This window comes from Corvus brachyrhynchos, unplaced genomic scaffold (genome assembly GCF_000691975.1).
Source record: "Corvus brachyrhynchos isolate BGI_N302 unplaced genomic scaffold, ASM69197v1 scaffold258, whole genome shotgun sequence".
NCBI classification, from domain to species: Eukaryota; Metazoa; Chordata; class Aves; order Passeriformes; family Corvidae; genus Corvus; species Corvus brachyrhynchos.
This window is the reverse complement of record NW_008240122.1, coordinates 3,125,140-3,147,766: the sequence shown is the minus strand read 5'-3', so window position 1 is coordinate 3,147,766 and position 22,627 is coordinate 3,125,140. Positions and strand designations below refer to the sequence as shown.

The 22,627-nt window shown below is 38.0% G+C and overlaps 1 protein-coding gene across 3 annotated transcripts in view; it reads left to right on the top strand.

Annotated features, from left to right (window-relative positions):
* The window catches only part of THADA (THADA, armadillo repeat containing), a 218,808-nt gene that overhangs the window by 82,493 nt on the left and 113,688 nt on the right, over positions 1-22,627 (top strand). For all 3 annotated transcript variants that reach the window (XM_017744780.1, XM_017744781.1, XM_017744783.1), the window contains exons 22-27: positions 418-575; positions 5,063-5,172; positions 12,367-12,499; positions 15,254-15,367; positions 16,473-16,595; positions 17,248-17,339. In XM_017744780.1, coding sequence (XP_017600269.1) covers positions 418-575; positions 5,063-5,172; positions 12,367-12,499; positions 15,254-15,367; positions 16,473-16,595; positions 17,248-17,339 — 730 coding nt within the window. The remainder of the gene's footprint in view (positions 1-417; positions 576-5,062; positions 5,173-12,366; positions 12,500-15,253; positions 15,368-16,472; positions 16,596-17,247; positions 17,340-22,627) is intronic.

Sequence of the window (22,627 nt, the reverse complement as noted above, 5' to 3'; positions counted from 1 at the left end):
GCCGGCCCTTTTTTTCGCTTTTTTTCCCTTTTTTTTCCCTTCTGCGCGGCGCCCGCGGAGCGTACGGGGAGCGATGGATCGGGGAATGCCTGCCTCCAACGTTGGAGATGTTTCGATAGTACAGTGGGCAAGTAAATAGCAGTGGTGACCGAAAGACCTCTACTCTTTCACACAGCACTTCCCTGGTAAAACGTTTATACTACTGGCTTTTCCAAGGGCAAGAAAGTACAGCAACTGTTGAGCAAGGAAAGCAATTAGGGTCAGCAAGACTGAATTATCTTTTGGGTAGGCAAGCTTAGAAATTTTATCACAGTTATTTGTGTTTTGTTGGACAGTCAGGCTAAGCAAGGTTTAAATTACACATCTGCATCTGAGAACCCTGAGTTACGCCATTGCATTTGTTTTTTTATTTTTAAGGCAAAGACAGGCAAGCGTGTGATGTCACGGCTCAAATGGTTCTTGTGTGTTGCTGGAGAAGCATGAAGGAAGTATCTCTGCTCTTAGGGACACTGTGTAAGCTTTTGCCTTCACAGACTACATCTGAACCTTCAGATGCGTTGATTACTGTAGAGCAGGTAGGGAAGTAATTTTTATTATAAAACCTGCAAATTCCTCTTGGCTGGTGGTGCGGCGAAGGCAGTTTTCCAAAAACCTTTTTCTTAAATCTGTGTTCTATTTGGGAAAAGTTGTGGGTTTTAAATTTTTTTTAAATTGTCATGGTGTCAGGGTTTTCTTTGTTTATAATACCTGATTAGCAGTCTTGTTGTGATCAAATGGTATTCAGAAAGTGTAACTACAGTAGAAACAGATAAGAGAAGAAATTATTATACATAACTAACAAACTCATTCATTCTAGTTGTATTGGATTATTTGAGGTGTATGCTGTATTTAGGGATACCAGTGCCTGCCTGCCACCCTCCCCTTTGTCTCTCTCTCTCTCAGGATATATTAATCACTAGTAGAACTGCTAAAAAACTTCTAAACTGACATCATGTTCAGAGTTTCTTTTGTGTCATTTTGTACTCTACATATTGGGATTCTGCTTAAAGCTCTTCCTTAATTAAACTTCATTGTCAGTAGTTCTGAAAGTCAAACATGCTGACTAGTCTTAGTCTTGTCCTCCTCCTATCTGTTATTATGAATAATTTGTATGTAATGTGACTGTGTCTTTTTCCTCCAATTTCTTTTAGTTTAAGAAATCAGAAATATTAATATGCCATCTGTCTCTTGCAGAATGTTGAGTTCAGTGTTTACAAGAAATTAGATTACCGTGGGCATTTATTTGGGAAATATTTTGTGTTTATTAAATTTCTGTTTTTAATTGATGACCTTTTCATTTCCGTATGTTTCAACAAAACCAGTCTGCATAGAAGGCTGAAATATGAAAGACCAACTACTTTTTAACCTCTTTTTGTTTCCAACAGAAAACACTTAATTAGTTTTTCTTAGGCGTTAGAACTTTATATTTTAAAATAAAAAATAGTGTTATGTACTCCAGATCTTATTTCTTGTCTGATGTTGTGGTGCCATGGGAATAGTGTTGGTGTCTTTATTCTTGCATTGTCTCCAGTCCTCATGTTTTCATCTGGTTAACAGCTGTGCTTGTATTGTTGCAGGGGTCTGGAGGGCAGATGAAAGAACAGATATGCATTTCTACCATTACGTTCCTTAATCTGCACCAAGTCAAAGAGGAATTGGTGTTTTAGAATGAGTCAAACTGCAGCATGTGTGTTTTTGGAAAGCAGACATTGATAGGTGCTCTTTCAGAAATAATACATTATTAAGGAAGGAGTTAGACTTGGATGGTCCTTGTGGGTCCCTTCCAGCTCAGGATTTTCTGTGATTCTATGAAGATACCTTCTTTGTTTATAGATGCCTCTTCAGCTTGTTTATGCTTCAGATGCCTTCCTGTAAAACAGAATGCCTACATTCTAGTTGGAAGAAGTCTAATTCTTGAGAAGTCAGTTTGAAATCCTGATTTTCCTCAGGCTTGCAAGCACATACACAAAGAAATACAGTTCGGCTAAGTGCCTAATAAATACTATAGGAAAAGTGTGGGCATTTTCTCTATACTTTTTGTAACTTTAGGTCATAATTTGTATAAAAAAATAAAAGGGAATGTCATCAGAAATGACTACATATGTCAATGTCATAACTGCTGGGACTTCAGACTTATTAAACACTTTTCAGTGTTGACAAATAGAAAACTGGATTTTGTTATCTTATGCATGTAGAACTTTTCTTTCAAGTTCCCCATTCTTTTTCTTCGTTTTACAAGTATTGAAAGAGATTTAAGAATACAGAGAAGGAAAACTTTGAGAGAAACCTTGGTCATGTTGCCTTGAGCCAGGGCTAAGTAATTGTTGAAAAAAATCTGGGAGCACCTCTTGGCCAGTCTGTCTCATCCTGTTGCAAACCTTCTTCCTGTTGTACCTTGCTCCACATCTAGGTCAGTTACTGTATTGAATTGTGCCTTATGGGATCGATGTTGTCATAATTTATTCACCCAAAAGATCACAGTGAGTGCTGAATTTGCTCAGAGTCTTCTGATTGCTTGTACCTGCTTTTTTAATGGAGCATGCAGGTGGACAGACAGTGTCTTACAGTGCTGGTGTGCATTAGGAAATGGCACAACAGAACTGCCTCGTGGTAGGCAGTGTGGTGCTGGGGGCTACCCTTTGTAGCACTAGTGCTGCCTATTGTGCTGTCTACCTATGGGGGAGGGGCTGGCAGGGAGGCAGCTTGTGCATGATGCTTTATTGTTGTTGCTAGGAAGTTGGGACAGTATCACATTTGCACTCTCCTTGTCTTTTGAGTAGGAAATTGGGTTTACATGGCAGTTGATGGTCTGGTGTGCACTGGCTGTGACATCTTCAGCTCCTTGGTGTGCAGATGTGTGTATAGAGGAGTCTTCAAAACCTCAGCTGTTTTACAGTGGTGGCCTTGCCTTCAGAAATAGAAATAGACATAGGAAGTGCAGAGTATAGCTGGAGGAACCTCCCTCTATTCAAATGCATATTCTACTTCTCATTTTCCATCTGATCCCAAAAGTCCAGAGATGGCAGGCTCAAAGTTCTGCCTGTTAAGAAAACTAACAGAAATAGTATCATGTAACCACCAGGTGATAGACAAAATGCCATCTAATGAAGATTTTGTGTTGCTTTTGTCATATGATCTGCAAACCATGAACGCTCCAAGTCTGGGGGAACATTAAGCTCTTCCTCAAACTCCTGTTTATCTCACCTGGGAAGTTTTAAGACAGTTTTGAGAGTTAAGCTTGCCAGAGCTATGTGCCAAAGTGTAAAGAAACAGGCAGCAGAAGTAAAAACTTAACTGTCCAATTGCCTGTATTAATCTTCTGGAAGATGTTGTAGACAATTTCTATCTTGAGTACCCAGATTCTTGCCTTCAGCAGCAAGTGTTGCCCTGTAACTTGTTGGTTGTTGAATTAGTAAGACTTACCTGTTACATTCTAAATTTCTGACAAAGAACTGAGTTGTGGCAGTGCTTCTTCCAACCTGTGAGTTCAATTTGATGCAAGCTTCTAGTCAGCTTGACTGTTGCAGAAAGCTCAGAAGTATAAATAGTAAAGTTGAAAGTTACATCACCAAAAAAAACCCCCTCATATGAATTTTTCTAAAAACATAAGCATGGTGCTGGGACAGGCTGGCAAATTGATTTGCATGTGTATGGTTTTCTTGGTTTGGTTTTGTTTACACACCTGGAGAACTGCTCTGTCTGTGGGTCAGCCCCTTGTGCATAAGGGGCACTTACTCCTCCTGTTTGGACTAGAAGGCTGAAATGAAACCCTGTGGCTACATAAGCTACCTTAAAATCGTCTCAGAAATAACTTTTTTAGCTCAAGTATCTCCAGTTATTGTGTGTTTCGCATTAAGTGAGTTTTAGCTGCAGGAAATAATATGTAGACTCTCTCAGATTTTGGTTTTTTTTTATTAAATTATTGCAATCTCATTGCTTGGGTGATGCAAATTACTTAACAGGAGGTTGAAAAACCATATAGGTAGATACGACATTAACTTCCCATACAACTTAATTACTTGTCAGACTATTAAAGTATTAGAGTAATTGTATAAGTAACAGAACAAGCTGAATTTTATAAGAAGCTTGATGTGATTTTATGCATGTTTTTATATAAAAGCTTTAAAGAAACTTTTACAGGAGAACTTTTAAGAAGGACCCCTGAAGAAAATTTTGCATAATGGCATTAAGTACGTGCTATGCATTTTAAACAAATTAAATGGGAAGTTTGATTTAGACCTTGAAAGTTGATGAGAATTAAAAGAAAAAAAATCAACAAACAAGACAGCCTATGCTCCGTGGAATGAGATTGTGTGGATCTGTAAGCTTCCAAACAGATTTAAAAGCTTGTTATTGTAATAGAGCTGTAGAGTGTAACTCTAAGTGGAAGTTTAGTTATCATATTTATGTTTTAATGCTTTTAAAAATAGCTTTCATTACTACAACATCTTCTTCATTTTAAAATTGTTTCCAATGGTCAACAGCAATTATGCAGAATTCTGGAATGTTAAAAAGTTGTATTTATCTAAGTATTACCTAGTCTAATGTAGATTTGTCTCCCTTTGGTACAATTTTTGGAGTTTGAATTTAATATCTTAAATATTTTTAGGGGTTTTTTTATGCTGTTATGCTTTATTTGGTATTTTCTTTGGGATTTTAGGCAAGCATGTAGGCAAACAAGAAGGTTTCTGAATTTGTTTCCCCCTAAAAATCAGAGTTGTCTCTTTCTTTTATTAAAATCTGAGTATGTCCATCATGGACAAATAACCAATTTTATGTCCTTTATATTTTTGGCCTTTTTTAAAGAATACAGAACTACCCCTTTAACCTAAAAGATTGAGTATAATATTTGTTACCATTAAAGTAAATGGTTGTTTATTATAGGACTTGCTTTTTGCTTGTTCCAGTGACCTTTGCAACAAGGGGGAGGATTGCTGCTTTTAACTGCAGAATATTTTGCGTATATAAATAACGTGTGTATAATTTCAAATGGCTTAATAGCTTTTTTTTTTTTCTTTTTTAGGTTAAAAATATTGGTGATTACTTTAAACATCATCTGCTGCAATCAAGGCACAGGGGTGCATTTGAATTGGCATATGCTGGCTTTGTGCAACTTACAGAAATGCTTTCCAGGTAGAAGATGGGCAACTTGCTGTGTTTTTAATAGAATTGTTTTACCAAACTTTGGCATTGATCCTGAAACTGACTGTGCAGGCAGATCCTTGCTTTCATGTAGATTTTATTTACGTTTGGTGCAGGCATGATTATGGCACTTACATGATGTCTGTGACTTGGAGTGCAATACTTAGAGATGGCGCTTAGGCATTGAAAAATGATACAGACATATAATGCTTGCTTCATTTTTCTTTGTTTCTGGCATGTTAGTTTCCTGAACAGCTCTTAAAAACTCTTGGGAAAAGTAGGAGTGTCAAGTTCCCCCATTTCACTCCCCTTTTCTGGTGCTTTATGAAAATGTATGCCAGACTTTTTGCTTTAGCCAGGGCATTTTCTTGGAAACTTCTATTACCTGTCACTGAGTTGGCTATTGTGACATTTGGAAGACTACCTGACAGTGCATCACAAGGTGTGATATGCACTCTGGTTTATTTCTTTCCCCTTGTAACTTCATAATTTCCTAGAGGAACTAAATGGACAGAATTGTCCTGAGGTCTGGGCAGGATCATTGGAATTTCCATTACATGCTTAGCTACTGATTTCAAGTGCTGCTTATGTTTCTTTGTGGTATACACTGTTTATATTGCATCCACATTTTAATAAGACAAATTAAAATTTCTACTGACTAGGTAGAGTTGGTGGGGTTTTATTTGTTTGGTTTTTTTTTTTTTTTAATATGTGTTTTTTTGAAAGACCAGTCAGATTTTTCAATTTGAAGCATCTGTATTTTCACATCAATGCCAGGTTAAATAACCAGTGTTGCCCTTTGGCCCCACATCAGCCAGTTTGAGGTGCAGATCTTTTTCTTTATTTCATACTGGAAACAGTTTTGATGGTTTTAGTACAGGCTGGCTGGCTGATCAGGTTCACTGTGTGTCCCCTCAGACAATTTTCCCAACAGAATTGAGGGTTGGTCTCTGCTACAGGATGCTGGGTGAGGCTGCTGCATCTGTGTACCAGCACTGCTGCAGAAATGGGTGTTTGACACGTGGTGGTGTTCGTTCTGTGTGCCAGGGGGATGTTAAACTGCATGCCATGATTCTGTTGGGCATCTGTCTCTACAAGGTACATTATTTTCTTTCAGATTATAGCAATCTGAGGGATTTCACATTGGCCTGAGAAGTTCATTGAGCGCTCACACAACCTTGCTCTACACTTGGCTGTTTACTCTAAAAGGAAAAAAAGAAGCTTACTGCTTATTTTTTTACCTGTCCATATATTTTATGTACATTTGTTTAGATATTGTGGTGTTCTTCTATACTACGAAAACTTGGTTCGGGAAGTTCTAAGGTGATGTAAGTTTTCTCCCATCAAATTGAAGAGAGAGTGTGACCCTCCAAATAATACAGTTTAAAAAAAAAAAAGAAAACAACCAACAAACAGACCTCTTACTACCATGAGTCTTTTTGAGAGGAGAAAGGAGGACAAAATCCAAGCAGGTACAGCCCCACTGGTCTAATCTCAGTCAATATGCGGGACTGTCATGTAGCAAAGGCAAAGTAAAAAGCAGGAAATAATGGAAAACGTATATATAAGACATGCAGTCAGTTTATAGCACACGAGCTGTTTTTCTTTGATTTTCAGTTTTTAAGTTTCTTTCAAAAGCTGAGGCAAATAAAGTAGAGCAAATCTACCCAGACTTTGGAAAAGCTGCTGATGTGTTTGTTGCCTCTCCTGCTTTCTGCCATTGTATTTAATGGAGCACAATCCACTTAACAGCAGCCTTATGTTGGGTTGAAAAATGAAGAGCCAAGCCCAAGAGAACTCTGCTTTCCTGAAAATTACTCAGACGTTAAGTGATATGTATGTATCATCCAGAACAAAACCTCTCCAAAATTAAGGAAGCTTCCTCTTCTGAATTAGCAGTTATTCATTACAATTTTTTGATCATCCATACTGCCTAGCATTTTTAAAGTTAAGATTATTTCAAGTCGAGCAAGTGTTCCTTTGGGAAAAAAGATATACAAGAACTGGAGAGCAGCTCTGTGGAAGTACATCCGTTTCAATGGAAGACAGTATTTTCCAGGAACTACAGGTCCCAAGGCTTATATTTGTATTTAAAACAAAGGAGAAAGGAGACTGATACCAGAACAGGAAATGACTCTTTGATTTGGTGCTCCTGGGATATGAGGAGTATTTTGAGACTCTGCTCCAGAAAGGGTGAATTAAGTCTCGGTGAATGCAGCTGCCTTGCGGGTCTGTTGGTTGTCATGGAGTCTTTCCATGTCCCCTGCTGCAGCTGGGGGGCTCCGTTCTGCAAGTGAATCTCCACTGGCTCTCTCACAGCTGAGAGGCTCATGGACAGTCCTGAAGCACGTGTGTCAGAATCTGTATTAATTTACTGCTGTGTCCACAAATGCCCGAGGAGAAAGCTTTTGTTTGGGGCAGCTTGTAGTAATGTACACCTTAACGTGATACCTTGTTGAACAGGATTGAACTCAAGATATGCAAAAGCACCCTTGACACTTGAATTTGTTCTTTCTGTGAAACACACTGAAAAATCTAAGATTGTGCCAAATTCTTTTTCCAGGCATTTGTGAATGACACCAGTTGAACATGGTACTTCACTTATTTTAGCTAAGCATTTCTTAAAAGCCTTGTTCTGCAGTGTCTTTTATCTGAGCTCGCTTTTAGCTGTACAACCCTTAAACACCAAGACTTTTTAAACCCTTTTTAAACCCTTTTTTTTTTTTTTTTTAAAGCCTTAGGAGTCTTTTTAAGAGCCAAGAGCAGACTTCTTTCTAGACAGAGAACGATGGTTTTCAGACCTGTTTGAGTTAGTGGTGAAAGAAAAATATTTCCTCTGCAGAGATTTCTTACAAACCTGATGAAACTGATCTGTCTTGAAATTTGGATGTAAATTGCTGAGTTGGCTTTCAGTATGCAGGTTACCATTCTTCTGTTTCCCTGTTGATACTCCTTCTGGGAGTGTAGTGCTCCCTTTGTCACGCCTGCTTAATGTTGCCTGCAGCTGCACCTCCAGAAAACCATACAGTTACATAACAAGCAACATTCATATCAGTGAAATAAGCAATGTGTTTTTAAAAAGAGTATTTCCTGTCAAAGGCCTGGAGAAATTAAAAATGCTGATTTGGTCTGATAACATGGTGATTAAGAAAAGTCAGAAATCTGTTTTAAACTTGAATCTCCTGTAATCCTTACTACTCAAGCAATTTCTCTGTCCCAAATGACGTTTTGCCTGCTTTGCTTTTATTTAGTGATCTCTTTACTGAGACATCAGGTAGAACATAAAGATTTCTGGGAATCTCAAATGGTGTTGCATAGCTATGGTGGTAGTGCTTTGCTTCACTAAGGTTGCAGAATGCAAGGGTAAGGTTTGGAAAGGGTAACGTCATACAGAGCAATGTGTTTACTTAAGAATAATTTATTTTGAACACTTCTAAACATTTGAATTGGATCTTAAACTTAGTGAACACTGTTTTAGGGGATGCAGCAAGTTAGGACCATGACAGTTTTCTGGAAATCTAATGATAAAGAAAAATCATGCTTTGATTTTACAAATGTTTAATCTGTTAGTATTAGTGAAAATTACTCATCTGTACCTAGTCAGTGTCTGATCTTCTGTAATATTTCTTTTGGGGAACTGAGAGTAGACTGCTCCTAATCATTTGTAGTAAACTCTGCTTCCATCTCATTCTGTTGCTCTGAAGTGACTGTAACTCTGCTTTCCCAGCCTGCTATGATCTGCCAGGAAGACTTTTAAAATGATTATATCACTAATGGACCTTCTAGTGAAACTTACTAAAATTGTAAATAACTTTTCAGCAAAAGTGTGATCACAGATGAAGGAAAGAGAGATGAAGGGAGAGAAAGAAACTGGGGGAGAAGCACCGTTCTTGTGTATTGAGGTGTTTGTAGAGTTCGGAAGTACATGAGATAAGGAAGTAAAAGATACAATGGTAGGGCACTGCTCAGGTTGAAGATGTGTTAATTTTTAACAGTGTTTGTGTTTTCCCTCCGATTTCTTTTCCTGCTTGGTGTGAGAGAGAGAGATGGGTAATGATACTGTCTTTCTGAGATTTTGAGGCCACCTAAGGTTCTCTCTGCTCTGCTTTACTGATAGAGAAACCTCAAACCCTTCTCAGTGCACGTATATAATCTGGAAAACTTTGCTTCATGTAGAGCAGATGTTATGAAAAGGAGGATGCAAGTGGAAGGACTTGTAGCTTCAGAAGAGTTGTTCTTAAAAGTAGACTTACAACTTGAATAGTAATGGATTTTTGAGGCTAGATTCTTGTCTCTTTGAGAAGTGCCAGGGGGCAATATTATGTCTAACATAAAAAATGGGAATCATTGTTTATGTGAAAAAGAATGATACTGAAGGCCTGTTGAGAGAGAAAAAATGGTGAAAGAAACCCCATTTTTCCCTAGATAGGAACTGCTCACAGTGATTGGAAACACTGAATTCTGGATATACACATATAGAAAAATGCTTCTGGTCATGTGACATTTATGCCACAAAGCACTTGAATCCAGGAAGGCCAAATTCAAGACCAACCCATCATTAACACACCATTTATTTTGGATAGGAGAAGGTACAGATATATGGCTTAGGGAGAGGACTTTACTTTAACTTTGGATTGCCAGGCTTTTGTATTCCTTAATACTGACCACAGAAAGGGTTTAGGGTATGTATGAAATTGTTTTAACTGACAGATGGACAGACAGAAAGCTGTAGATTACACTTAATGTTCTGCATCTTAAGTAATTTGTGTATCAACTTACTGTGTTATATTTTCATTATCAGCAGTATTTGTTTGATCTGGTAGAAATAATTACTTTTTCATTCTGGAAAATGACATTTGAGCTTGAGGCTTTAATTTTTTTTATTGTAAAGCTTTGTTATTCTTAAAACTTAGGGCCACCTGCTTCTTGTGACAATATTCTTCTTGCCAGACCACAAGGAGACAGAGCTGCCAAGTGGAAGGGAGTAGTCATCTCCATTGCAAAGTCAATAGTCTCTAATGTTTCTAACTCCAGAGCAGTAACTCTTTCACCTTCTAATAAATAAAAGTACATTGGTGGGTGACTGAACAAGGTAGAATTACTTGTGGCAAGATCAAAGCAATATGGCTTTAAGGGAGTCTGAAGTTTGACTTCAGTATGCTTCTCGTCTTTCTACTAGGACTGAAAGGAGAAAAACCCCTCAGTTTACTTAAGAATAAAATATTCGGTGGGCTACATAGCAACTTCTGAATATTTCCCTAATGCTTTACTTTGTGCTCCTCTGCCCCCCAGCAGATGAGAGTGTTTCTTGTGGGGTGTTTGTGTTAATACTAAGATAACATGCTGAAGAGAGATGAGCACTGTTCTCTGCATGACTGAATGAAGACATTTAAATTCTGCTTAGCTGGGGTGGTAAGACAAGGTGCAGCCATGATCAGAAGGAGCAGCTTTTGCAGAATGTGTTGATGTGGACGAAGAGAACTGCAAAGTAGTGTCTAACTGCTGAGACTCATGGAGGAGATCCATGAGAAGTTTTGTGTAGCCTCAATCCTAGACTTTTATCCTCATTGTGTACCCAAAAGTGAGCAAAGGAATGGATCCTGAAAGTAAGCATGGAGAAGCCAATTATCAGCAAAAGAAGGAGAGCAGTCAAAGAAAAGAGAACTCACTGTGAGTTTCCAGGTTAATCTGATTGCTTCTGTCATAGGCTTGGGGCAGGAAGTGCCTTTCTTTAATGCCATGGTATAAGGTGACGTATTGCTTGTGAAGCCCTGTTCCTCTTGAGCTCTGCACTGGTGGTTTGCATCCTGACTGCCCTTTTGAAGAGGTGCTGCCCTTAAAAAGGGGGGAGAATGCCTGGCAGCAGTGTAAGAAATGTGGTGGAAATCATGCAGGAATTACTGGACAGTAAGAAGTGTCCTGTGTCTTCTGCTGACCTGTCTGGCACTTCCTGTGACCTTGGTTTTCTGCATTACCAGCTTTCTGTTTATTTTGTTAAAGAAGGAAAGGAGGGTTTCACTACAGATTAAAGCCTTGTTTATTGTTCATGATCAGGTTTTAAGCCTATGTAAATTCTTGGTTTAATAAGAGGAGGATGAAGAAGAGAATAGATGCAGACCTTCCATTAGATTTTGGTATTCACATCAGTACCTGCTGCCTTTTACCTTTTCTTTTAAATTCTTTATTGTAATCACCCAGGTAGAAAACTTGATTGTAGTCTTACCGTAAGGTCTCACTACTTAAGCAAGAATTTAATTATGGTTCATATTTTTAGGTAAGGCAAGTCCTGCATGGTTGAGATAATTGCAATTGTATTGCCCACAGTGATGAATTATTTCTTCTACTCTGACTCACGTGTCAAACCAGTGTGACAGGTTTTAATAACAATGTCCTGTTAATAGAAATTTCTGTAACAATGAATGGACCTTTTGGAACATTGACATAAGATTAATGGGCTGGTGTTACACACTGAATGTGGTACATTTCACTGAACTGAACTGCACCAGTAATTGAAACAGACTTGGGTTTTCCCTTGTCCTTGGAAGTCCTTTGCTTACAGGCAATGCTGAGTTTTATAACTGCAGTGGAGGACTATTTGATGATAGGAGAGCAATTTAGGTGTTTTACGAAAAGTTTGACTTAGTATTTTGAAAAGAGCAGTATGTCATGTTTTTCATTCCTTCCATTGCTCTGAGGTTTGCAGGGTTATTTACATAATGTATACTTACTTTGAGGGGCTTCAGTTTTGGTTTGTATGGTTATAAACATGATTATTAGTTAGTGTAAGGGTCACGCATCAGCTACTGTGTGGCAACAAAGATAGGAATTTGTGAAGTGTCACTTCCTACGCAGTGGCTGATGTGCATATGTCTTTGTTTTTTTTCTCCAGAACATGGTAGCAATTTTTGGCAAAAGAGAATTGTTGCAGCATGGAAGCACAGAATCTTGTTTTCTGTTCAGTTAAATATATTTTGATAGTGGCACTTAATAAGTAGGGTTAATATAATTTGTACCAACACCGGAAAAATGTACAATTCATCTTGTTTCATAATAAAAATCTGTGTATGTGCTTGGAGATGTTAACATACAGTAAGAAATAGTTTTTAAGGTTGCTAAATGCTTTCTTTGACTTTGTCCTTGTTTTATTCACTTGTTTCATGTTTCTTATATATTTGTTTGATGTAGATGTAACAGTGAGAGTCTGCACAAGATGCCAGAGCAGTGGCTAAGCTATGTGTTAGAAGAAATCAAATCTTGTGATCCTTCTTCCACACTGTGTGCAACCAGACGGAGTGCAGGAATTCCATTCTACATACAGGTACCAACTCATGTTACTGCCTCTGACTTAAATGTGTTCTTCAGAAAGGCCATTAGAAAAAAGAAAATGACATACTTATTTTTCCCACTTCAACCCCTTTTGATCAGTTGTTTTTTTTTCCTTTTTATTATACACACTTTGTTTGCCTTTGTGCAACCAAGAAGCTGTTTGTAATTAAATGATATTTGGCACCTCAGTTCTGTTGACTCTTGAGATTTTTGGCTTGTGGTAGATTTCAATGGCATTTCTAAAGACTGTGTTTAGGCTTTGTGTTACAACTGTAATAATTCTGGCACATTCATAAATGAATTCAGAGATTAAGTAAGGCTTTGTTAGCCATGTAACTATGTGCTACTTCAGTGCAAAGCAAAAGGATGGTAAAATATGAACAGACCTTCGCAGAATTGTGAAATGGTGGCCTAGAAAATCTTGCAAAGAACTTGGGAAGGCCTTTCAAAAGCAATAAAGCACAAATAATAGTGTCACATTAACAGGTGTTGACTGGCACTCTCAAGTGCAATGAAGGAGTAGATTACTGAAGACTTCTATCTGTGAATGTGGGGCCATGCTCCCACATTCTTCCTGCTCCTTCTGTTGCCATCAGCTCCATAAATCCCAGCCTCTGACTTCTGCCAAGTTCAGAACTGGTGGTTGCATGGCAGTGTTTTGTCTCTGCTTGAAGTGTCACTTCTTGCTGAATGCCCCATATTAGTATGCAGCAGCTCATCTACATCCTTGTGGGGTCAGTCACTGCAGAGTTGGTTTTGCAGATTACACTTCACCTATTTTCATTCCTTTGTTCCTCAAAGCAACCATATTTGCTTTCCCCTAGATTAACCTCCATGATTTTGATTTTCACCCAGTTTTCTAAGACAGGAGTCCAAGATGAACAATACGATTTGTAACTTTCTTCACTCTCTGAAGTACAGTCTCAAGCACGTTCCAAGAATCTGAGGGACTGCTTGGGAGCAAGCTCTCTCTGCCAGAATAATTAATCTTGCTTGTTTTCTACTCCGAGCTTGCCCTGAGAAAGTTGAGGCAGCCGGCTTCTGTCTGACCTCTTATGTCAGTCACAGCCTGCTCCTGGCTTTGCTAGATGTGTGTGTGCAAGGCAGCAGAGATCAGAAGTAGGGCATTGGTTTTTGGAGGCATTTTTCCTGTTCAGTTTCAGCAGTTAAATCTCTTTCTCACTTGTATCTGTAAGTTATCTACAGAAGGAATTTGGTCATTTCATGTTTTCTGGTTTCCCCATTCACACCACACAGTTTGAATCTGGTGGACATTCCCTAGTTTTAATCTTGACAATGTGGAAATAACCAAGCATGTTCAAATCAGTTTTTATGTGAAAAGTTACGTTACTGTAAGGACTAGGAGGATCCAGTGGTATCCCACTGCAGAAAATGTGTGTAGTCTGTAGTTGGCCTACTGATTCCTTAGGGCAAAGCTTGCACTGTTCCACAGCTCTGTGGATAAACAGATCAGAGAGTTCTTTTTTGACAGCTCTGGAAGCGTACAAAGTTAGTCTAGTCAATTAATGGGAAGGTTTTAAATTAACGTTGGGATTAGTCTGAAATAAACTATTGTCAAATTGTAATTTTATAGTAAAGAGATGTGTTAGTGTTCTTTGGCAGTAGTTTTGAATGTGCCCGTAGACTCAGTAAAATGAATTAAACCTTCAATGACATGTTGCATTCAGATAATAAAAATAATAAAAATAAGTTGTAATGTGTATCCTAACAGCAAAAAAAGTTATTAATGCATAAAATCAAGGCACATTGTGGTCTCTTTGCTATTGGTCTCTAACACATCCTGTGTTGTGTTCTTGTTTAGCTAAAACACATCTATTTTCATGAGAATATGTAATTTTTTAAGGTTATAACCATTCCATGACCTCTTTAAAATCGGAATGGTATTACTGAATAGTGCAAAGGTACAGCTCCAGTTAGTGGGTGGGAAAATATGAGTTTCAGCTTTAACATTATGAAATTTTAGTCTTCAATTCATTCTCCACTTGGTATACTTCATGAACACCTTTTTTCCCCCCCTGCCCTCTTTGTTTCTCCTATCATTAAAGGTACTGATAAACTGACAGAAACTACTCCTGGGTTTCTGCCTAAACACTGTATTTCATTTGGCTTGCAGTTGATCCATTTGGTTCTTACTGATGCTGAACAGACTGTAGGCCCCAAAGCACAAATGGATAATAATCTTTTATTACTAATAAATGATTTATGATTATCCATTTGTACTAACTTGGACAAATTCAGCAAGAGCTACTAGACAGAGAGAAAGACTCTTCTAAAATTCAGGACTGAATTTAGAGAACTGAATTAAGAGCATTTTCATCTCAGCTGGATGTCCTACCCACTGAAATACTATTTGGAGATAGATGAATCTCTTCTCTTTTTTAAAAAATGTGCTGCTTGTTTTTCCTGTGTTGCAAAGCAGAATTTATTATTTGGCCAGCCCTTACTATCTTATATATGGGTTATTAACCTAAAAAGAAGTCCATGCTAGGAAATATAAGTATGTATAGTACAGCATTTTTGCTGTCATAAATGCTACGATTTTTATACTTAGAAGCTTTGAACAAAGCTAAGAGTTGAAACTGAAACTTTTTTGCAAATTCTTCCTTAGTCTTTCTATATGGTCAGAAGCTAGGCTGTGGTATGGTAAATATAGGAATATGGCACAGAACTGGTAGTACAGAAAAATGGCTAGAAACACCTGATTTTTATTTTCTCCTTTCTGTAGGCTTTGTTGGCATCAGAACCAAAGAAGAGCAAAACAGATTTGCTGAAAATGACAATGAAAGAGTTGATATCTCTGGCTGCACCTTTGAATGAATCATTAAGTGTAATTCCACAGGTAAAATTCAGCCTCTCATCAGAAGGCAAATGTCAAAAGTGTATTTTGCACTATTTCAAACAGTTAAGGAAAGTGTATGTTTCTAATAAGGAAATTCTGTTCTTATTATCTATAGCTAGATTTTAAAATGTGTTTGCATGGGCAAGGTTACAAAGTTACTGTAAAACATAATGAAAAATGGATTGGGCGTAATTCCATAGGTTTTTTCCTAGTACAGCAAATGAAATCATATATAAGCAATTTACTGCCTCTAGTGTATTTCTAAACAGATAGATAAGTAACTTCCCTTTTACAAGTTTGTAAGTGAACAAGAAAGTTTTGCTTACATTTTAAAAGAAATAAATGAGTTATTTATGCATGAATTATAGTAAAACACGCCATGAAAACTGAGTTAGTCATACTTAGTAATTTCTAAAACTTAAATACATACATTTGGAATATTAAAAAAACTTACTTTAAAGGCAGGACCTGAATTCAAAATGTTGTTATCATGTCCTTTCTGTCTGTTTGTAAATGCAAGCCATAATTTGTTCACAATACATAGAAGTATGTTCTAATGACTCTGCCAGATCTTCTGCTGGTATAAATTTATGTAGCCTTGTCAAAGTCTGTGAAGCTACATGTTTTACCACCTTCCCTTACAGAGGGCAGAGAAATATCAGAAAATGCTCCACATGGTAAAGCTAGCCTGGCTGTCAGTATTAGCTTAATATTGCCCTCCTGTGAGTTGTAGTTTATTTTTTCTCACAGCATTTACAGCATGTCAAGAATGTTGGAAAAGATGATTCTGAACTTCAAAAGTTATTTTTGCAGCCATGATAAACTAAGGAAAAAAGAACGTTGGCCTTCACTTGCGACTAGTAATTATAGTTGTTGGAGGAATATAATTTTAAACTGTAACTGTTTTTAACAGTGTTTACTGCAGCACCATTTTAATGCATTTTTAAGCAGCAGTATTTCTTGCATTTAATATGGAAATAAAGTGCTGTAAATGTGTATATAGATTGTATTTGCTCTGCATGTTCACTGCTGTAATTACATAAACTAAATTTAAGATATTTACTAATGAGTTTATATTTTTCATATATCTCTTCTCCCAACACAGGTTCATGCTTTAAATATCCTCCGGGCACTGTACAGGGATACGCGGTTAGGTGAAAACATCGTGCCTTATGTTGCAGATGGAATAAAAGCATCAATTCTAGGGTTTATGTCACCTGTCTGGGCAGTAAGTTAATTCTTGATTTTGCTTCTCTAATTTAACAGGATATAGAGTGGTGCTGTTCAGTGAAGCTTTGGTCGTGTTTATAAATGGCAGTACCACAATTTCTGGAATATAATACTTTAAGGTACAGTAAAAATTAATGTAGAGCTGCAAAAAAAAAAAAAAATTTGGTTGTGGCTTTTTTCTTAATTTTTCTTAATTTGAAGTGCTGATATTCGCAGAAAGTAGGTACGAAGATGGCCTAATAGGTAAAAGTCTCTCTGGCTGTTAAATTTGGAGTCAGTGTACTTAGCTAATAAGGAGTGCATTTGCATTCATTCTGACTGTTACTTTGCTCTTGAGGGGAAGATTCTATATAGCATATTCAGGTAGAACACTTCATGATCTGCTATGCATAAGGGTGAATGCTTTGAACTCCTGGAAATCTGGATGTATTCCTTATATTAAAGATAGACATCTGTAAAGAACCTGAACTTTCCAGTAGTACCATCTTGATTGGAAAGATGCTCTGAATTAGTAGTTTCCATGTGCAGGCCTGCAGTATGCTTTTCACTTAGCTGTTCTACTTTTTGACTGTACATTAATGACTCTGATAAAAAAAATTTTGTACATTTCAAAGGGATTTTTAAAGCATAGTTCTTATTTTTTCCTTTAGGTACGAAATTCATCTACGCTTCTTTTTAGTGCTCTGATTACGAGAATTTTTGGAGTTAAAAGAGGGAAAGATGAAAATTCCAAAAAAAATAGGTAAGCTTCACTTTGTATCAGTTTTAAGTTTGCAAAACATGACCTTAGCCAACAGCAATTGGAAAATGTTCCTTGCTTTAGGGATATATTTTAATCACGATGTTACAAGAACATCTAGCTGTACTTAAACTATGCTGCCAAGGAGTGAGTGGTAGGGCCAAAAATATCTGCTGTTCAATACAGAGTTAATTTGGACTCGTGTGCAGTTTCACAGGAGTGGAATGTTGCTGAGAGGTTTTGCTACCAGTGGCTCTTCCAAAAGCCCAGTGTCTCTCATGGTCACAAAACAGACCTATTGCTCTTGAGAGCAAAGAGAAAGGGGGTAAAAGAGAAGTGGGACAGTGGTTACACGTATGTTTACTTCCTTCTAGAGCAGGTCTGGAGGTAATTTCACCCCTGTGTTTGAGATGTTCCCCTTCAGTCTTACACTGTAGAACGCTGTCATGTCTCTTTCTTCCAAGCTCCCAAAATTGCAGCTTGCAGAGCCATTTCTCTTCCAAGAAGAGAAATGCCGTTGGATTCTGTAGTCCTGCTTCAAATCCCTTACTATTTCACTTTATGTAACACCCGTCCTCCTCTGACTCTTAAAATTCCCCAGTCCTGAGCATTCTGGTTTCTTTGCACCCTCTAGTTAGTGCACAAGGACCCCCATGTTTTCTTTGGCCTGCAGCCCCTTGCTTTAGCTTTTTCAGCAAATGAAGCATGTCCATGCCGTGTGCTCCTTAACTGAGGTTTCTGCTCTAGGAGGAATGTGAAAATAACCCTGTATGTAGAATAAACTCATTAAAAAATATACCTGGGTAAGCTCGTGGAGCCATGGAGTGGTCACAGTGTGGCTATTATGGTAACCATTGCAGAAATTCCTAATGGATTTTCGCATCACAGGCAAGGCATGCAGTTTCTGAAAGAAGGCAGTTGTTACAATTTACCTTCAAAAATTCCAGTCTTTTTATAGTGGTTCCTTACTGTTGATCCATGTAACTAATAAAATTTTCATGCATATTTTGAAAAACTAAATGTCCTGGGAGGATACTGCTCTGTCATCTTTTAGATATTACATAGGTGCCATTTTAGCTGTGTGAAAGAATTGATTTCAGGTGTCACTTGGAAAACTTAGTTACTGTGCATGTATGAACATGAGGAAGAAATACAGGTGGGAAACTGGAGGGACATTTCCCTTAGAAAATAACTCCCCACAACAATTTGCAATGTTAGGTGCTCTAATGCATGGAATTATTCCTGTTTTGTCAGAAACCCAAGTCACTTCTAAATTAACTCCTGTATCCCTTCTGAAGCCCAAGCAGAGTAATAAAAAGTATTTTTCATTTCTTGCCTTCCTACTTTGGTTTTAGAACAGCATTTAAAGTTGTCTTTTTTTTTCTTTAATTTTTATATTGAGAACTTACTGAAAGAGATAGACACCCTGCTCTTTTAAACTTGTATCCTTGGGAAAGACTTGGCACTAACTTCTCCAGTGGGGAGGCAAACTGACGTCTCAAATGCATGCAGTGTGATAATCTGTGGAATCTGAGACTTCTGTTTGTGAAGCTTCAGAAAGTAATGGATTTGAGCATCTGTTGGAGATGGGAGATGCCAGAACGAAGGAAAGGGATCTTTTATGTAGCTGAATTAAATTTATTAATGATAGTGTTAATTTCTCTGCATTCATTTTGACCGAAAGATGTTAGAGCTGGGCTGGCTTTCTTTTCTTCATCTGTTCATCAGATTTGCATTAAACATTGCATGTAGTCACTTCTATTGTTTTCCATGTGTGCTTGTCAAAACCGTGACACGGGGATTGGGAAGACACTTCTTAAGAAAGGTCAGTGAGATACAGGAGGTGTGAAAACAGGCAGAGATTTGATTTGTAGCTCCTGTCTCTGCAGGAGAACCCCACAGGTGGGTACAAGGTGGGTTGTGTTTGGGAAGAGAGGTTTGTGTTTGTGTGGTTTGGCACCACGAGGTGTCACTGCAGCTGCACAGCTCCCACATCCTCGGGTGCAGCTGCGCTTCGGTGCTTCTCTTTGGGAGCTTTAAACTCAAGGAGTGTTTTGTTGGAACAGAATTCATATATTAAAACAAAGTAATTATTTTCCCAGTTCTAAATCTGGCAACTTCCAAAGCGCTGGCATTTTAGCAGCTTGGATCTCTAGGAGCTTTTTGTGAAAGTCACCTGGGTTTGAGCTGCTTGTTCTGTTGCCTTGAGGATGTTCTTGTTTGCATTAAGGGACAGTCTGTCCACAGACCAAGTCTCCCATTAGGACGCTGCTTAGGTTTCCAGTTTACCTGATTTTAGATTAGGAGGTTAAATCAGTCACTTTTGTGTCAGCACGGCGTTAGGTTATTGCTGGGCTATTCTGGGCATCTCTAAAAATGGATGGACTTTCTGACTGGTTTCTCAAGAAGAGTTCCTATGACTCTGAAAGAATTGGGGTGCTGGAGAGTTTGTGTAGTCTTTAAGAAGGAAGCTTTGGAACATGAAGTAATGGTTCATCTTTTTAATTTTAGCATGGACAAAAAAAAAGATGAGTTGGAAAATTAATATGTGAAGAGTAACAACTGTGAGTCTTGCAAGCAGAAGAGAGAGGAGTTGTGTGAAGACTGTTTACATGGTCCATGCAACTACGCATGTTGTGCTTTCTCTTCTAGTGAAAATAAAGTTAGAACTCTTCTCTGGCTTTTGTCTTTCTGAGAAAGACTGTATCAAAACTTCTAATGCTGCCACAAGTGTGTGTAAGTGTCTGTATATAGATCTGTGTGTGTGTATTTGGCTAAATGATGTTCTGAATTTCAGAGAATTTACATTTGAAAAATGGCCCAGTTAACACTTACTTATAGAAGGTTTAGTTTAGGTTTTATATACTTGATTTGGGATACAATTTTCTTAAATGCTATGATAATTTAAATTCTACAAGACTTGGAATGGAATTCTAGCCGCATAAATTCAGAGTCCAGAGGAAGGTGGGAAAGAAGTCTTTGCACTGTGCCCATTGATACTTGGTTACAGAAAGTGTGTTCTGTGTCCATACATCATGGTGTGCTTTAGAGGAAATGCCCCCCCTTCTTCCAGCCCTTCACAGCACAGGTGTTTATGTTGGTGCAGTCAGTCACTTCATGCTTGCTGTGTCTGCATCCTGACTTGCCTGGCTAAGGTGGGATCAGCTGCGAGCTGTTCCCCAGCCCCACTGCTGTTCAGCACTTGAACTGTACTCTGGGATCTGCCCTCCACCCAGGCAGGGACTCAGGAGAGGGTCCCAGCTTCCAGGCACATCATCCCACTGGCTGCTCTGGCGTCATAGAATGACGTCAGTTGGAAGGGATCTGAAAGAACATCTCGTTCCAGTGCCCCTGCCATGGAAAGGGACACCTTGCATTAGACCAGATGGCTCAAAGCCCCATCCAACCTGGCCTTGAACACTTCCAGGGACAGGGCATCCATAAATTCTCTGGGCAGCCTGTTCCAGTGCTTCACGGTAAAGAATTTCTTCCTAATATCTGATCTAATCCTGCTCTCTTTCAATTGAAAGACATTCTCTCTTGGCCTATCCCTACATGCCCTTATAAAAAGTTCCTCTACAGCTCTCCTGGAGGCACCACCCTGAGGATCCTGTTGAAGACCTGAGCACTGGGCTGGGTTTAATGCAAATTGATTGAATAGGACTTTGGACAGCAATGAGTTCTGTAGGCCAATGAGTTTTTTCTCTCCTTTTTTGGTTAAATAGCTACTTCTTTTTTTCTTGTGCAGTCAATTTGCAATGTAGATTTGTTCATTCCATGCACTTTTCAAGAAGCCCGGGTTGTAGTGTGTGCTTCATAGTTCTGTTTCTTTCATGGTCATTTCTTTTTCGTCTTAGCTAGAGTTTGCAAATCATCTAAAGTAGAGTTTTGCTGTACTTGATTGTAGGTTCCAATGTCACATGAAAAATTAGGATGTCTTGAGGTGAAGGTATATATATTATGATAGCTAATGCAGACCTGAAAATCAAAATGAAAATGAGAGTAACTTATGTGTACAGTCAACTGAAATTAATTTTGAAATGTAATTAAATTTCTCGTCATAGAGGAATTATTTTCTGTTCAGAGGAGTTACAGTAAAAATAGTGGTACTTCAATCTAAATTCTTACACAGACACATATATGTGTGTCTGTATATACACTGCATATGTGCATATTTACTGTAGTGGAGTCAGTAGTCTGTAGACATCCAGTGCTACACACACATATATGTATATATGTCAGATACCTTTTTGGTCTGTAGTACAATGCTAATTAAAGCTGTTACTGCTTGTTAATGAACAAGATACTTGTCATCAGACATTTGATGAGACTCTTCTTATCCAATTCCTGGTATTTCAGTTGTTTCGTGTTTTTTTTTTTTTTTTTTTCTTTTATCCCCCCCCCCCCCACCCCAAAGGATAAGCATGATTAGGAATTACCTTTGAGGCAATTTGCCATTTGACTTAGAACAAGCTTCAGTCTTTAGGGTAATAAAGGATCATCCTGGTTTATCTGAAATTTTTTGATTTGGAATAAAAGCATTGTAGAGTCCTGAGAAAGAGTGACCAATGGCCTCAGGTAGAATCAGGGATTCAAAGAAAGAGTGGGAACTGGGGAGAATTCCGTCTGCGTCTCACCTTGATGGAGGAGTTTTCAAGAAGGGAAATCTTCAACTTCTTGATTAAAAAACAGGGTTTTAAGCAAGGCCGAAATGGTATAGTGCAGCCTCATGATTTTTACATTTCATAACTGGTGTATATATGTATGTATTTGCATTTTGGGAGGAGGGAAGCTCCTATGTATTTATAGTGTAGTGATGGGATAATGTATATGCAGAACAATACTTAGCTGTCAACATAGATTTTCATGCTGCTTGGAATTTGAGTATGAGTGCTGCCATGTTTTCAGTGTTGGTTTAGAGCTATTTGAAAAGAAAGAGAACTTTTATTGCTATCTACATAATACCTTGTCTTTATTTTCATTTATAGCTGTCAGTAGATGTTGACTTCAAACTCTGGAAAAGGGGAACTTATCTTTTTAATTACAATAAGATGACAACTATGTAGATGTTAACAGGCTATGAAGATGCTCTGCTGGCTGTGAGGCAGTCAACATGCATGACTGCTCTCTGCTTTCCTTGTTTTTATTGCAAGTTGAGTGTTCAGCACTTCTCAGTTAAGTGGTTGCTTGCACACTTGAAGGTCACTGAGTAAAATCAAATTACTTCTAAAAACACTTATATTGGTTTATTTTTTCTCCTAAATTGTATGCTTTTTCTTTAACATTAAGGT